General features: G+C 36.1%; 1 protein-coding gene across 4 annotated transcripts in view; it reads left to right on the top strand.

The window, feature by feature from the left end:
* Positions 1 to 17,490, top strand: part of PPP3CA (protein phosphatase 3 catalytic subunit alpha) — a 299,920-nt gene that overhangs the window by 258,151 nt on the left and 24,279 nt on the right. For 3 of the 4 annotated variants that reach the window (XM_007463806.1, XM_007463807.1, XM_007463809.1), the window contains 2 exons: positions 6,569 to 6,694; positions 9,130 to 9,204. In XM_007463806.1, coding sequence (XP_007463868.1) covers positions 6,569 to 6,694; positions 9,130 to 9,204 — 201 coding nt within the window. The remainder of the gene's footprint in view (positions 1 to 6,568; positions 6,695 to 9,129; positions 9,205 to 17,490) is intronic. The other variant, XM_007463808.1, reaches the window with a different exon arrangement.

Raw genomic sequence — 17,490 nt, 5'->3', positions numbered from 1 at the left:
AACATACAGATTTTTAAAAATCTGTAGCATCTCTCCCAGAGAGAAGACCCTTTCATGCGGCATACCAACATAATCTTAAAATTCTGCCAAAGGACATTATGAGTACATAGTCCTACCTCAAGAATTTTATCCATCAAACTATCATGTCTCCTTCTATGATGGTAGGACTTTGCCAAAAGAACACACTGATGCTACGTTTTCTACTAGGTTATCTGAGGGTGGAAGAATTGAAAGGAAAAAACATCCTGGGCCTATTATGCTTTTTTTTTTTTTGCGCTTTTTCTGGATGGCTTCCAGGGATTCTGAAGTGCCTTCATTTGCTTTCCTCTCATCTTTGTTTCTTTTCTGTCCCTCTGTCCCATCTTTTGAAGTGGGGAGTGGATTGTCAATTAGAGTTGAGATAAAAACGTTAGCAGAAGGGTGAAAAGAATAAAATTTATCATTTCCCTTCTTTTGAGCTCTTCTCTCCTCTATCTTAGAACAGCCCTAGTAGTGTTGAGAATGCCTGAGGTATGTAGGGAACATTACAGTTACTAATCTGAAGGCTTTCAGAAAAGGAGCTCTGTGTTCCTCTTAAAATCGACTTGGAATGTGTTGAACCCATGGTTCGGTGAGCTAGTCAATGCATCTTGCTATAGCAATATTTTGATAACTTCGCTTAAACTGGAAGCTCTCTTTGACCTTCCTATTTTTGTCATTTACTGCCCTGTCATCAGCTTCCCTGGTGATGGCAGTTGTAAAGAAGATGCTGCGAAATGTTATCAAGTTTTTGTGAACTATTGGTTTTTGTGTCTCATCAAAATTTTAAATTTTAAAGTAGGAGAGACCCCTTTAATTTACAGATTTGGATATGGCCTAGCAATTTATGCATGGTTTGATAGACGGAGGATTGAATTAATATCTAGATTCTATTCCTCGGGCTTCACTATATTCAGATGGCCTTGTGGTATCACTAGAAATAATAGAGGTCCAGTGCCCCTTCCCTATTCGCTAGTAGGAGCAGTCTCTTTATCACTGATTTTTATATCTTTTACATAAGCATGATGGGACCAACTAATTGCATAATTTTGCAACCATAATTTTGACATCAGAGAAAGAACTGGCAGTCAGGTCTCCAGATTCATGGGGATTAATATTCTTTCTATTATACCAAATTTCTTCTGGCTATTCTTCACCCCTGTGTGTGCAACAAAAGAGCATTTGTTTCTGTGCTGTCTGGTCTGCTCTGAACAATGGTTCATAACCTAAGGCCCGTATATGTGTCATAATCCCTCTCCAGGCCTCTGATACAATTGGTAAAGGGGTCATGTATAATTGCCAGCGGAATAGAGGAGTTCCTTGATGGTAGACTTTGTTCTTCTTTCCTCTCTCTATTTCTCAGACGAGGTCTCAGGAGGTGGTCTCAAGTTATTCTTGGAGTACAACCATTTGTATTATTTATATGCACTGGAGATAAACATCTTTCAAGTACTTCAGAGGAGAGCACCCTGTTAGGGCTCAGTTGAGTTCTGTAATTCCAGCGGCAGTCAGAAGAAGGTGTCAGGGGTGGAAGATGAAACGTTAACTGAATTTCGTGATGGAATATTTGGGACTGTTCTGGTTTAATGTTTCTCATGTATTTTTGCAACATATATATTTATTATGCAAAAAATCAAAATTCATACGTTATTAATGTAAGATTATTCGAGAAGTATATTTGCATGAGTATTTTATGTGGCTGAAGAAAAAAGAATATATATTATTGCACTTGCATTTTTAAATGAAAGCTATTTATTTATTTTAACATGTTTATTGGAGTATAATTGCTTTACAATGGTGTGTTAGTTTCTGCTTTAAAACAAAGTGAGTCAGCTAAACACATACACATGTCCCCCCGTATCTCTTCCCTCTTGCATCTCCCTTCCTCCCACCCTCCCTATCCTACCCCTCCAGGCGGTCACAGAGCACCAAGCTGATCTCTCCCTGTGCTTTGCGACTGCTTCCCACTAGCTATCTATTTTACGTTTTGTCATGTATATATGTCCATGCCACTCTCTCACTTCGTCCCAGCTTGCCCTTCCCCTTCCGCATATCCTCAAGTCCATTCTCTAGTAGGTCTGTGTCTTTATTCCCATCTTGCCCCCTAGGTTCTTCATGACCATTTCTTTTTTTTTAGATTCCATATATATATGTTAGCATACGGTATTTGTTTTTCTCTTTCTGACTTACTTCACTCTGTATGACAGACTCCAGGTCCATCCACCTCACTACAAATAGCACAATTTCGTTTCTTTTTATGGATGAGTAATATTCCATTGTATATATGTGCCACATCTTCTTTATCCATTCATCTGTCGATGGACACTTAGGTTGCTTCCATGTCCTGGCTATTCTAAATAGACCTGCAATGAACACTGTGGTACATGACTCTTTTTGAATTATGGTTTTTTCAGGGTATATGCCCAGTAGTGGGATTGCTGGGTCGTATGGTAGTTCTATTTTTAGTTTTTTAAGGAACATCCATACTGTTCTCCATAGCGGCTGTATCAGTTTACATTCCCACCAACAGTGCAAGAGGGTTCCCTTTTCTCCACACCCTCTCCAGCATTTACTGTAGGTAGATTTTTTGACGATGGCCATTCTGACTGGTGTGAGGTGATACCTCATTGTAGTTTTGGTTTGCATTTCTCTAATGATTAATGATGTTGAGCATTCTTTCGTTTGTCTGTTGACAATCTGTATACCTTCTTTGGAGAAATGTCTATTTAGGTCTTCTGCCCATTTTTGGCTCGGGCTGTTTGTTTTTTTGATATTGAGCTGCATGAGCTGCTTATAAATTTTGGAGATTAATCCTTTGTCAGTTGCTTCATTTGCAAATATTTTCTCCCATTCTGTGGGTTGTCTTTTCATCTTGTTTATGGTTTCCTTTGCTGTGCAAAAGCTTTTAAGTTTCATTAGGTCCCATTTGTTTATTTTTGTTTTTATAGAAAAATAAGAAAAAAGTTCTATTAATGGCCTCTTAGAATTACTGAGAATATTCATCAGTCTTTGTGTTAATAATGAGATCTTTGCTGCAGAAGTTTGTGAATATCATTTGGGTCTGGAAGAGGTCGTATAAGTTATCTGGATAAACCCATGTAGTGAGGTGAGGTAATTTAGACATAGAGACATTAAGTGACCTTGTGTCTTATAATTCATGACAGAATCCATCTCTCGGTCTGGGCGCCTGGGCGCCTGGGCTTCCAGTCCTGTGCTCCTTTTTTAAAAAAAAAAGAATAAATGTGGAAGGAGAAGGGTGAGAATATTGTGGAATACTGGAAAGTTGAGGCACTTCAGATTCAAAGTTTGCTGCTTCTCATGTGTGCCCTTGGGCAAATAACCTCTCTGCTTATTTTGAAAATGCAAGTAAGAATCACTTTTGAGAGAGATTGCAAAGATTTGTGATTATTAAAGACCAAATATAGTGCCTGGTATAGAGCGGATGCTTAGAAAACGTAGCTGCTATTAAATGGTATTATTTCTGCTGTTAATAAACAAAAATAAAATCTGTAAACAGTATCTGCTTTATCAGTAGGCACGCAGATAAATTATGTTGAGCCAACGTTGAATGAATAAATGCTTTGTCTCACCAGCTACAAAACAGAGCTTCTGCTTTATCTATTGTGGATAAGCCTTATCCACACTTGTGAATGTGCATCCTATTTCACTTTTCTCAAACATGTATTTTGGCAAACAGCTAAAACCTCTTTAATTATGAATACCATATTCAAAGTTAAATTAGTATAACAGCTGGGACTAGAATTCATACATTTATAATTTAGGAGAGAGAGAGGGAATGGTGGAAAGGGAATGGATTTGGTGTCAGTAGAAGCTGAGTTTGAATAGGAGTGATATCTTCCAGTTAGTTCCTGGTTGCAGGATCCTGAGAAAGTCACTACATTTCTTGACCTCAAATCCTTAGTTTAATCACATGAGGGCAGTCACATCTGTTTCTCAGATTTGTAGTAAGGATTAAGTGACATATTTTAGAAAGCCTCTCTCTTTCATCTGGGGTACTGTCAGTTATAACACTTATTTCCCTTCTTCCTACTGTACCAGCCTAACACTAATAAAAAGTGGGGGAGTGGACTTAGAGGAGAAATTACTCTTCAAAGAGATGACTTAGAACCTCAAGAGATCCTTTTGAAGATGGGAGGATCCATTTCTGCTAATAATATGCAGTATTCAAAAATGGTAAAGACCTTGTCCACGAAGCCGGTGCTCAGGGAGCAGTTAGCAAAAGCGGGAGGTACTTCACCTTTCCCATCTGGCAGATCCCAAGTATTGATATTGTAATTTGCCATGAGTGTTTCATTTTGCATGTTTCCAATACTATGTGAATGTATCCTTAGGCCAAATGACATATTGCATAAATGATAGGATACTGCAAAGAAGAACAGGTTTACAGAAGTGTATGCGGGATTCAGCATTCCATGGGAGGAAGACAGTTAACTCCCTCCATATCAGTGTGGATTGCATTATCTGCAATTCTTGTCCCCAAACCATCTGTGATTCTGTTCCCTGGAACTGGGTTGGTCAGCCTGAAATATGAGTCAAAGGAAAAAACCTCACTGTTCTCAAGTATGATTTTTGTTAACTTCAAGCTGCTGAAAACATCCACTTATTATTCAGCTGCAATATGATGTATGTAGTATGCAAATCACAGACAACTATACATCCTTCCCATGCTCTGCACTGATCAACCCCACCAAGATTATATTAGTTCTGAGCCACACTTTAACAGTAGCATTGCTGATGTGGCATGCATCCAGAATAGGATAAGCAAGATGGGGGAAAGGCTCTAGAAGCAGTCTCATATGAGGAAGGGTCAAAGGCATTAGGAAGAATTTTCTTGAAAAAGATTATAGGGGAAATATCAAGATGTATCCTTAGCTTCTGAGCATCTATGCTGAGAAGGTGGTATATGAAATATAAAGATAGAAAGCCTGCTGTATGGTACTTGTCCTGACAGCCGTAGGGAGACGTTGGATATATACATATATACATAGAATAGCTATGATCAAAATTGAATAATAAATGCAAATAGAGCTGTAAGTCAAGGGCTTTTGGAATTCAGAGGAGAGACATCCACCAGAGGAAATCAGAAAAGATTTCACAGAGGGGATAGTGTTTGGGCTGGGCACCGAAGGATGGGAAGAATTTGGAAATTCACAGGTTTCTGAGAAAACATTCCAGGTGGAAGGAAAATGCAGAGTTATGAAAGCAATGTTATGTTAAAGATATCGATAAGTAGTTGAGTAAGATATTAGTGCAGACATTCATGCAAAGCTCAAACCCAGTAAACTCCCAGGAGCTTTTCAAAAATATATATATTTTTAAGGGCTATCTTTATGCATAGCAATCACATGCTATAACATCTTCCACATATAAAAGTCAGTCCAAAAATTAAAAAGTCATGAGATGATTAATTTTTCTATATTTTAAACCACCAAACAAAACCAAGAAAAACTCATTTGGCAACATCTAGGATCTGTTCAATAGTTTTTGCTAATATAATGCTAATCATGCTATGATAGTATAATAACAGTAAAATCTTGCCAAAGCTCAGCAAGGTACAGTATGAGAGTATTGTTCTTAATATTTAAAGGACTGTCATTTAGAAACAGGAGTATACTTGATCTGTGTTTTTCGAGAAGGCAGAACTAGGATCAGTAAGTAGTAAAGAAGGTTTAAATTCACCCTGAGAATTTCCTACAACTTAAAATCGTCTATCCAAAGAGGAGATGACCCTATTAAAACAGGTAGCTTTTGCTTCATTGAAAGTATTCACGGACACCTGCTCACCCTGTGTCCCGATTGCTATAGATGAGGTTCTGAACCTGGTTAGAAGTGAGACTAGCCATGCTCTTAACATCTCTACAACCATAACATCCCATGTGAGTGTGTATCCAACCTACAGATACCAGGCAAAGCAGAGTGAAGCAGGCAGATTGATTTTCCCATTTTTGAGGATGGTGCATCCTTTTCAGAAGTCAAGGGTGGAGTCAACATCGGCATATTATTTAAGGCAGGATTCAATCCAAACATTTTACTTTATTAAGTCAAGAGTGCAGTCTAATTTAAACTACTTTGTACAACTGTTGTGAGTTGTACTGGAAACAAGTGTGCTTTAAAAACAATAGATGTAAATTCTGTTCAAATATTTGAGGATATTATTAAATTATATCACACTACCTTAGCCATGCCACTTTTATTCATGTCACCAGGTATTAAATAAGACTAAAATGTTCTTGGCTGCAAAAGGAGCTTGATCCAATTCCTGACGTTTGATTAACTATCTTATATAAATACTTGCCAAACTATAATGCCATTTCATGTATGGTATTTATACATTGTGCAGTTAGATACTACACTGAATGAAGTTTAAATCCATAACTAAATAAACATTCGTGATCAATGAAGCTGTTTGCCTTGATGTTTTGGAACTTAAGTCAAATATATAGTTGAATTTTCTTGATCAACTCAAGCCATGTGTAGAAGCAGAAATATGTGCTTGTGAATCTAATGTCCTTCTTTTTGTGTTTTTCAGCTGCAGTATTGAAGTATGAGAACAATGTCATGAATATCAGGCAATTCAACTGTTCTCCTCATCCATACTGGCTTCCAAATTTCATGGATGTTTTCACTTGGTCCCTGCCGTTTGTTGGGGAAAAAGGTGTGTTGTGGAATCCTGAGATGTTCTTAATAAAATGGTATGGGAAGGAAGGAGAGGTAATGTGGCCTTTTTTACCATGAAACAGTCAGAAAGAGAAACACTTTGGCCTAACCAGTAAAACTCACAAGCTTCACCGTAGGAGCAGTGATTTGAGAGTATGTCACTGTATATGCCATTAACAACATGCAATGTGTGGAATTAAGGGGAAATAAAAGAAATGAGGAATATTAGGATAATTTATATAACCTCATTAGAATAATCCAACCCTTTAAAAAATAGCAGATTCATAGTTTTGATTGGCTTCAAGCTATAATGGCTACCTTTTTTTCTTACCCCTTTGCATTATAATTTTATTTTATAGACTACTGGTCAAATTAAAAGCTTGAGATAACCATGCTTTCCTCACATTTCTGATGTTAATAATAATCATTGTACGAAAGTGATTAATGGCTACAATATTTTGAAACACAACATGTACAATAACAAAATAATAGTTCATTTTAAATATGGTGGCCATTAGTATAAGGTGAGACAAATTTACATTTAAAAAGTTGTTTATTAGCATGCCCCAGGTTTAAACAAGAATTGGCCTTATCCTTCTTTCCTTCCTTCTCCCTTTATTTGGTTTTTGTATTTTGACCTAAACCTCAGCAAAAATTTTGAGGAAAGGCCTGCACCCACTGAACTTGAGTTTTCAGTTCAGGAGGTTTAATGGTGATAATCTGGATCATTCCTCATGCAACATCTTGAGCATCACAGAGAAGGTGAATGTGCATTGTAATAAACATAAGAGCTTGCACGTGTTTCAGAAAAATGATGTCTTATGGGGGGATTTTAGAGAAAAGCTGTACATTCTTCTGAAATATTTGTTTGTTTATATTAATACATATGTGTAATATATTAATATGTGTAGTATTTATTTTCCTACAGTCAATGTATTTTTTCTTTAAATTTTCTAAAAACAATTAAACCCGAGAATCTATGAATTGTCAGCAAAGAAGTCTTCCCTTTCAACACCAAAATAAGTCAAAAGTAAATTTTAATACTTTCTGATAAATGTTCCCAGTACTACTCCATGTCACCACTTCCTTGCACCCATCAGATCACAGCGTGGACACAGAAGCACTGAGAATCCTGACAACTACCCTTGAACACCCTTCATTTTGGTTGTTTCCATTAATTATTCAGATTTTGAACATCTGTTATAAAAGAATGTATTAATATATTCGTGTACATAATTTACGTTTTTTTTTCTTTTTTTTTTTAACTTTATATTTTATACTGGAGTATAGCCAATTAACAATGTTGTGATAGTTCAGGTACACAGCAAAGGGACTCAGCCATACATGTGCATGTATCCATTCTCCCCCAAACTCCCCTCCCATCCAGGCTGCCACATAACATTGAGGCAGAGTTCTCTGTGCTATACAGTAGGTCATTGTTGGTTATCCATTTTAAATATAGCAGTGTGTACATAATTTACTTTTGATAATTAAACTGAAGCTCTGAGTTAATGTTGGCTCCAATGAAGTTTTACCCTTTATCATATATCTTCAATGCTAGAAGAACACTGATTTTAAAAAGTAACTCTTGAAGAAATAGTGGACAGGCTTCTTTTCACATTCATGATAGAACCCAACCTAAGTTTTTAAAACGTTCAATGCAAATAACATGTAACTTAGTGTACAGTGTTACAGTACTAATTTTCTGTGTATAATGCTTTTATACAGCCCTCTTATAATCTATTTACTGAAGTAAATTTCTTATTAAACTTACCTGAGCTTCATTTGTAAAACCTTTTTGAAAATGAAATTTAATGTTGTATATGTGCATATATATATATATGTATGTATATATATATATCTCAACACATTCATTTTTTAAAATCAATATTCTCACAACTACCTCAAATATATTAGTTCATAAATCATCAGTTTTTCTTAAACACAAAACCACATTTCTATCACTATTCTGGGTTCTCTGGGGGACTAAAAAATTTTAAAAAGAGATCTAGCATTCACTCGATCCCTATGAACATAAAGTTTGTAATCTGGTCTAAATCTAGCAGCATCATTGTACAAATAAATAAAAATTCAAAAGTAACCATTTTCTCCTTCATAGATTATAGTATATTCATATCCACATTTTTCTTTTGTCCACTGTCTATTGACCTATAGCTGGTAAATGTTACCATTAGATTTTGTAGGTATGAGCTAATAATTTTAAAAATATAAAGTCTGTATAGAAACACAAAGCCTGTTATCTTTTATGGTCTGAATTTTATAGAAACTACTTGCAGGAAATTCCATCTTCAATATAGATAAGAATGTTATTGCTAAGCCTGGTCATTAACAGTGCCAGAGTAATAATTAAGGTTATAGTAGAAAATGTAGACTTTTATTTCCTTTCTTTCTTTCTTTCCTTTTCCTCTTTAGTGACTGAGATGCTGGTAAATGTCCTCAACATCTGCTCAGATGATGAACTAGGGTCAGAAGAAGATGGATTTGATGGTAAGAGCCTTGAGCCTTTGTGCTCATGCTGTTTGCCAAGTAATTACTTGGCGTCTCGTAGGTATAACCCTAAGAATAAATTTCTAAGATTTAGATGTGTAAATCATAACATACTGCTGAGAATGAAAGATATTATTATATTTTCTAGTTGCTTTGAAAAACTGCAAGAAAAAACTTGAGAGAATTTTCCCCTTACCCTGAAAACATAGTTGAAGCTGTGAACCTACTTTAATAAACATCTTTCGGTATCTCACATTGCTAAGTGAGTTTTTTGGCTCTTTTAGTGAGGTTGTTTCTGTCAATTATTCAAATTTTGATGTCCATGATAAAAGAAGATACTTACACATTGGTATATTGGTATTTATGTCAACCCCAATATTTTTTCATGTCTATAATAATTAATGAATAAGCTATGAGGTTTTTTTATTGTTGTTTTTTAAGATACTATTTGGTATTCAGTTACCCTTGAAGAATACACTTTCTATAAAAGACAAAAGATTCATGAGGTGAATGAAGATAGAAAAAATGACTCTGGCTCTTACAAAAGGACCCCAAAATGAATGGAAACTTACAAAAAAATGTAGCTGAAGGAGGAAAGTGCAAAGTGCACTTCCATAAACATTTACTAAGTACCTGCTCTGCACAGGGCACTCGGGATTCCAAAATGCATTAAAGACCTTAGAAGAAGTTGCTGTCTGGTTAGAGAGACGGATGCGTAAACATTATAATATCAATAAAATAAGACAAGTTGTCAAGTAAAGGGGGAAGGTAGCAGTGGAAACTAGATATTGTGGCAAGTTTAAATTGATAAAATTTTTACCTTCAAAAACTGCACTTGGGTAAAATGAAGAAAGAATGTGGCCCTTTCCAAAAGTTACTATCTGAACAGCATGATTTAATATTTACTTGGGCTTAATACAGGTCACATCTATGAATGCAGAATACCTAACTCTGTAGGCAAAAGTAAAATAAAAGTGTCCGTACACTCATATAAATAGAGAGTATATACTTAGGTAAATTTAAAGGATACAATTATTCCTACCATCTCATGGTTTAAGTAAGAACTTACTTAAGTGAATATATTGATACATTTTAAAATATTCAGAAGCTCAGTGGATATTCTGTGCTTTATCCAGATTCTAGATGTTTCATATGTTATAGTCACAGTTTACCATCATTAACTTTTACAGGGATGGTCATGTCATTTAAGAGATATTAATCTTCCTAATGGAAGATTAGGAAGAGGCTACTTTTTCCTCAGGAAAGAATACTAATCTGGTGGAATCTAAATCTTAAAAGTCAACAGACATTTTGCAATAGATGCCTTTCACTATGTTCCTGTTATTCCTCAAAAGAAAGATTAATTAGCACTAATGCAGTGATGCATCTCTGTTAACAGATCTCTGTTTCAGTCAGGTTTATTGACCAATAATTATAGTATAGACAACATATTAAATATACAACATATGGTATATTCAATAGAATAAGTAAACCTGCATATAATTGTAATTATATGTTAACCCATAGGCACTTGGAAGGCACTTGGAAGAATTTTTTCTTTCTAAGCAGACCAGTGAAATCTTACTACCATGCTTAAATCTTAGGTTAGTCCTGCAGAGAAACAGCAGGACTAAAATATGGGATTTTTCAGCTCAAATCTCACAAATTTACCCTCTAAGGAAAAAAAAGAAAAGAGAAGTAAAAGTTTTAATTAAAAAATATGTTTAACTTAGAATATTATACATTTCAGAGTAAATCATCAGAAATGTTCTTTAGTGCTTTATTTTAACACGGCACAAAAATTATGGATTTCCTCAAAGGTACCCAAAGAACAACTTATAAATCTTCCCAGAGCTCTTTAACTATTTTTGGAACAATAGTTTATTGAGAACATATATTTAAGTTTTTTTTTCCTTTTTGTGTGATATTATTTTCAACCTTAGGATAAAGGTTCCAGTTCTCCCACCCTGTTCCTCCTGCAGGCAGCCTGCAGAGTCTGTCTCTCTCTGGGGTCTGGCCCTCTGCTCTGCCTATCAGGCTCCTGGGCTTGTGGTTGGCTCCAGAGGTGAAAGCAGGAATCAGAAGACATCAAAGGACTTAATTAAAGCACTTCCTGCTCTTTCTAAAGGGGAGCCATCTCTTGATGAGTCCTTATCAAACCCTTCTCAATATTTTGCTTAGTATCCAACATCAAGCTGCAAAATCCAAGGTAGTAATGGTACCTTTACAGACCATGCCTATCTGTGTATCTTATCAAGTTGACTTTTTTGTGTTTATAAAGTCTATTGCAGACAGAAAGTCTCCTCCTGTCCTTAAGGAGTATAGGTGTGGGATTAATTTTGCTTCTTTTATGTTCTGTCAGCTCCCCTTTACCACTTAACGGTGATGGCAGCAGCTAACACTTATGTGTTAGGCATCATTCTAAGTCGTTTATATGTATTAACTCTTTGCTAATTGTACCTTTTGACCAACAAAAATTTGTAATTATTAACTATCATTTACTTTAAGGAAATTTTCTAGGTTATTTATATTATCTCTAACCCTCAAAACAACTTTTTGACATAGGTGCTATGATTATCCCAGTTTTACATATGAAGCTAGCCAGACTCAGGGCAGTGAGGTTAAAACCTACGGTCACAGAGTTAGTGAAGTAATGGAGCCTGGATTCAAACCAATGTCTGCCTAGTTCTCAGGCTCTTGAACTTTCCACAACCTGTGATTCCAGTGCTTGAATTTTTTTTTTTTTTAAACAGCATGATGCTTTTTTGTTTTTAACAGAACAACGCTAATAGCTAAACTTATACTTTAGTTCGTCCTGTTAAATATCCATAAAATAAAAAAAAAAGATTTTTACATTATTATTAGGCCATGAAAGTCAAAGCAAATAAAATAGTTTTGTGCTACTCTGTTAACCTCAACTTACTCCAAGAAGTTATGTGTTTGATGATGTGAAAAATTGTATTGTATCTGAGCAGACAAAGAGTCTCCTGGCTCGCCTAGGCTTCTGCTGAGTAGAAATCACGTCATGAATCTCTCCTCCTTAGCTTCTGCCTTACAAATAAAGGAATTTGATAGCCTATCTAGAAAAAGATCACTGTTTTATATTGGTCGATGTTTCCTTTATGTTGAAAATAAAATACAAAACTTCTTTTATCTTGTAAAGTTTTGAAGCACTTTAATGCCAAGTGATGTATTTGAGGATCTAGTTTATATGTATTGGGGTCTTTGATTCCTGTTTCCACTTCTGATTTTGGATGATAAAATGATAGTCTGGTTTCAATTTGGGTTTGTTATTCACCAGAACATTTCAAAGAAGGAAGAAATCCAAGTAGATGTATCTCATTTGGTAGTTGATTCTCATTAAGGAAGAAGTCTCATTTCAGACCAAGGATTAGTAAGTGATCCCAAAGTGTTGGCAGGGGGTTGGGGGGAGCTGACAGAAATCAAGCAATCTGCATCACAGAACTTTCTTTACTGTTCATTATTATAATAAGGAAGTCTGGAATAGCAGTAAGCAGTAGAAACCTAATGACAGTTTCATGAGTTAGAAATATTTATTTGGAACTTTCTTTTAGCTCTGAAATCTTAGACTCTGAGATCACTTTATCTATCTATCTATCTATCTATCTAATCTATATCTATATCTATACCTATATATACAAGTTATATTTGAAACTATGATATGTGTTAAGTCTGGCTAACAGGAAAGAATTGTGGAGGTAAAACTGAAATCCTGTAGAATAAGAAAGGAAAGAAAAAAATAATAAAACTAATACATTTTAAGCCAAATATAGTTTCAGGCTGCCCTGGAAAGACTTAATATTAAATTAGAATTTATGTCTCTGTTTTCATCTAAGGAGCAAACCACATGGTGGAACTCTTATCCTTTATCCACATTTTTGCCTTATCCTAATGTTAACCACAGGCAAGTCACTGAATATGGGATCAGAGCAGTTTTTTGCATGCCTCTATGAAACCATCTAAATTGTATACAAGAAAATTATCTACCATCATCTGCTTTGAATTATTAGATAATTCTTCAGATCTAATATCACGGGTTCCAGAGTGTCTCCCCACTGCTTTCTGTTTAGCTTTAAAAAACCATACAGAAGTTTTTAAAGTACAAAGTTGGGAATTAGTAGGACTAGCGTGGCATCTTATGGGTCCTTGAGGAATACCACTATATAGGGTTTGGGTATATCATTTTCTACCGAAGCTGTATATATTTGCCATGATGAATGTTTGAGATGAATTTCATCTTAAAAATTCCCCTCTGCTTTGTGCATCTGGCAGCACATACGCTAAGAGCCATTAGCTTAGAGCTCTTCCTGTGGCTGTAATTATTGTCATTTCTGAGCAACTCATTTCAGCATCTCATATTCCATGTTCCCAATGTGAAAAAAAGTTGTGTGTCTGGTAATAATTGGCAGTTTGGGAGAAAAAATATGTCATATTAATATAAAAAATACAAAGAAATGTTTAGACATACAAAAAAAGAGCCCTCAGCAGGCCTGTGGCGACATGATTCTTGTTCTATCAACTTTGAAGCATAACCTGCCATTGGTGAGCAGAGGAGTAACATCATAAAAGCAGTGTCTGAGAAATAGCAAATACTTTCCCCAAGAAAATGCTTGGAGAAAGAACAAAGGATTAGTTGGGGTATAATTTAGGAACTTAACTATTTCAAAGTTGAGGTGACTAGATCGAAATAGTGATAGTGTTAATAATAAAAGGAAAAGGAGGCTTCCCTGGTGGTGCAGTGGTTGAGAGTCCGCCTGCCGATGCAGGGGACACGGGTTCGTGCCCCGGTCCAGGAAGATCCACGTGCCGCGCAGCAGCTGGGCGCATGAGCCATGGCCGCTGAGCCTGCACGTCCGGAGCCTGTGCTCCGCAACGGGAGAGGCCACAACAGTGAGAGGCCTGCGTACCGCAAAAAATAAATAAATAAATAAAGGAAAAGGGAGCTATTCTAAAGAGCTGGGCTTACAACTATCGTATTAGTGGGGCAAAGGGAACAAAAGTGGATTTGGATGGTTCAAACCTTGGTACCTAGGAGGATGAGAACACTTATGGAAAAACTTCATCTGTTTCAGGGAGAAAGGAGTTCAATGACAGACATGAGTTTGAGTACGCACATGACTCTGGAAATGCCCAGGGAGGATTTGGAAATGGAACCCTGGAGACTGGGGACAAAATCGGGTCTGGTGACAGAGGCTTTGAATTAAAAGTCACAGCCGAATCTGCTAAGAGTCAAACAGGCCTCCAAAGTTACTGATGTGGAAGGAAATATCAGAAAATTGAGGACCAATCTGTAAAATTATCCCTTCTTTATGAAGCTGGAGAAAAAAGACAAACAAGTGAAAGAGAAAGGAGTGATGAGGGAGACAGCGTAAGAACCAGGATTGTGGAGCAGTTCAGGCAGCAGCTATTTTAAAATATTTGCACCAAATGCAGAAAAATTACTGTGAGATATAAGTCTGACCAGAAAACCAGAAAGTGAAATATTAGGGCATAACTTTGTCAGATAACAGATTATTGAAAAGAGGCAAATAGCAAACTTTGTTTTCATTTTTATGATAGCTAAAATAGAAAATTGAAATCATTTTTTAGAAGGCCAAAAACTAAAATAAAATTCAGAGTACCCTAATTTTGATACCATGTTATATTTCTATCATATTTTTATTTCCATGTAAAAGTATTTATTCATGAAGTATCTTTTTCTGTGTATTCAGTGGCAAACAAACACATGGCCTCTGCCTTCACTAAGCTGAGAGTCTAGTGCAATAAGAAACCAATTTTAAATATGCTGGTCTCACAGAGGATTTAGAGGCTTGCAGGAAGGGGTGTGAATTGGGATAAGATATTTGATAACTGAAGGAGGAAACATAAAGGACATCTTTCTCGTTCTCTTCTACTTCTGACAAGGAAAAGAAAAGCACTTTATGTATTTTACTGCTTTAAGAAGTATGGCCGTGTGAGAAATCCGTATAATTTTTCCAGAAAATTATATGCAAAGATGGGTATCAGTTCACCAGTGTTAAGTTCTCTTATCTTTTAAAAATAACTGAGTTTGCATGATGTAATTGGAGAAAGGAAGGGATGACATCTATAAAAAGAAAGATTAGTCAGTATTTTGTAAAAGGCTTTGTAGTTGCTTGTCAGGCTTTTGTTAATTACCTTCCAGTTTATTGTTGATTTTTTTCAATTACTTAATATTTCAATGTGTAATTTAGAGGCTAAATCATTTTCGTCACTATAAACGTATCCTTGGTACTCTATACCCTTTATAGTACAGGTAACTGCTTTTTTTCATCAGGGTTATGGTATAAAAAAGGAAACAAATAGTTATATCCAGCATATCATTAAAACTGAAACATGTCTAAAAAAATACACAGACATTTACTAGGTACTAGGGTATGAACTCCCATCATATATATGGCTATTGATATTTTGGGGCCGGGACTATCGAACAACGTACCTGGTTAGCCGTCATATTGTAGTCAGTATCATCAAGTCTGACTTATATGTGATTACAATAATTAAAATCTTTTTAAGTTGCCAATTTAAATGATACAGTAACATAGACATTAAAAGTACTGCTTTCTCTTCTTACTGCACTACATGATTTTGCACAAATGAGTTATATTAGCTGGCATAATTTTCATATTGCACAGAAGTGCAGACTTTGGGGCTTCCCTGGTGGCACAGTGGCTGAGAGTCCGCCTGCCGATGCAGGGGACACGGGTTCGTGCCCCAGTCCGGAAAGATCCCACATGCCGCGCAGCGGCTGGGCCCGTGAGCCATGGCCACTGAGCCTGCGCGTCCGTTGCCTGTGCTCCACAACGAAGAGGCCGCAACAGTGAGAGGCCCGCGTACCACCAAAAAAAAAAAAGGCAGACTTTGCAGAACGAACTAAACATTAAAGTCACAGTCATCTCCCTATTAGAGCTAATTGGTTGGATAATGTCCACCATTGGCTAAAATGCTTGCAGTAAATAGAAGTTTATACTGTATTCCATAGACACCTGTACTATACACATATACAATATTCACAGTTTTAAAAATCATTGTTTTTTTGTAGCATTTGAGTTTTCCTTCAACTTATGGTGACATTGGCCAACTTATATTAAACGTTAGCTATTGCATATCTAAGCATACACTTGGATTAAATGTATTTATAAAATTTATTTGAGAAGGAAGCCCATGCTGTATACTAAGAAGGGAAATAAGCATGGGCTTTATAAACCTTAATGTATTCTTTATTTGAAAGGTATTGAAGTAGAGAGTGCTCTTTTTTCAACAAAGGCAAAGATTTTGTGTATATTTATGTCTCTATATTTTAGAAAAATTCACTTCTCACACACGGTTGAGGTCATTTACATATGAAAGAAGTGTTCTTCACAGAGAGAAGTATAGGGGGTAATGTCAGCTTGCTGAAAATTGATACCATAAGAAAATAAGATCCAGTTTTCATGCGTTTTTGGCAGAGCTTACGTGATTCTCTTTGTACTAAAGCATTTTATGGGTCCAACTTCTTAATCTGAAGGTGGTACTTATATGAGAATAATTAATAATTGATTGAACAACAGCAGACAGTCGTTGTAAGTCTGAAGTTTGTAAAACATTCTCTTTATAGTTGTTTGATCTCAGATGGCAGGTTTAAAGGCCATATGAAAAAGTTTAATGAATGCTCAGAAAATCTAAAGTTTAAAAATATTTGTCTATGAGGGTAATCTATTTTCGCTCTCCTAAAAATCCCTTTTATTCCTTCATCTTTACTCCTAGCTTACGAGGAGCTATGAAACTTTCTTCCAGTTTGTCTTAGAATTTTAAAGAAACACATATCTTGATTTTCTTTGGTCAGCCCATCTTTGTGAAGCGGTCTATTTTTTTGCCTCAAAGCAAAGCCAGCAGCATCCTGGATTCTCCCCTTCTCCCCTAGTAAACTGGCCATCATCTGCAGCCCAGCCTTTAGCCTGGTTGGCACAAAACACGACTGGGGCCCTAACTTAGGCAGCGTGATATTAATGAAGATCACACAATCAACCTTTTAATTTACAGTGAGAAATGTAACTGTTAGAAGAACTGGAATATTCACTTCTGCACAAGCACTTCCTTCTTCCTAATAGAAAGAGCAAACATTTTTGAGTATTGTATACCAATAATCTATGCTAAGTGCTTTAGCAGATGGCACAGTACCTGGCACTTGTGTTTGTTCAATGTTGAGAATGAACGAACGAATTAACTTAGGTAAATTCTTCCACCCACCTGGGAAGTAGATCACCA

Source organism: Lipotes vexillifer, unplaced genomic scaffold (genome assembly GCF_000442215.2).
Source record: "Lipotes vexillifer unplaced genomic scaffold, Lipotes_vexillifer_v1.1 scaffold49, whole genome shotgun sequence".
Taxonomy (NCBI): domain Eukaryota; kingdom Metazoa; phylum Chordata; class Mammalia; order Artiodactyla; family Lipotidae; genus Lipotes; species Lipotes vexillifer.
This window is presented reverse-complemented; position numbering and strand designations above follow the sequence as displayed.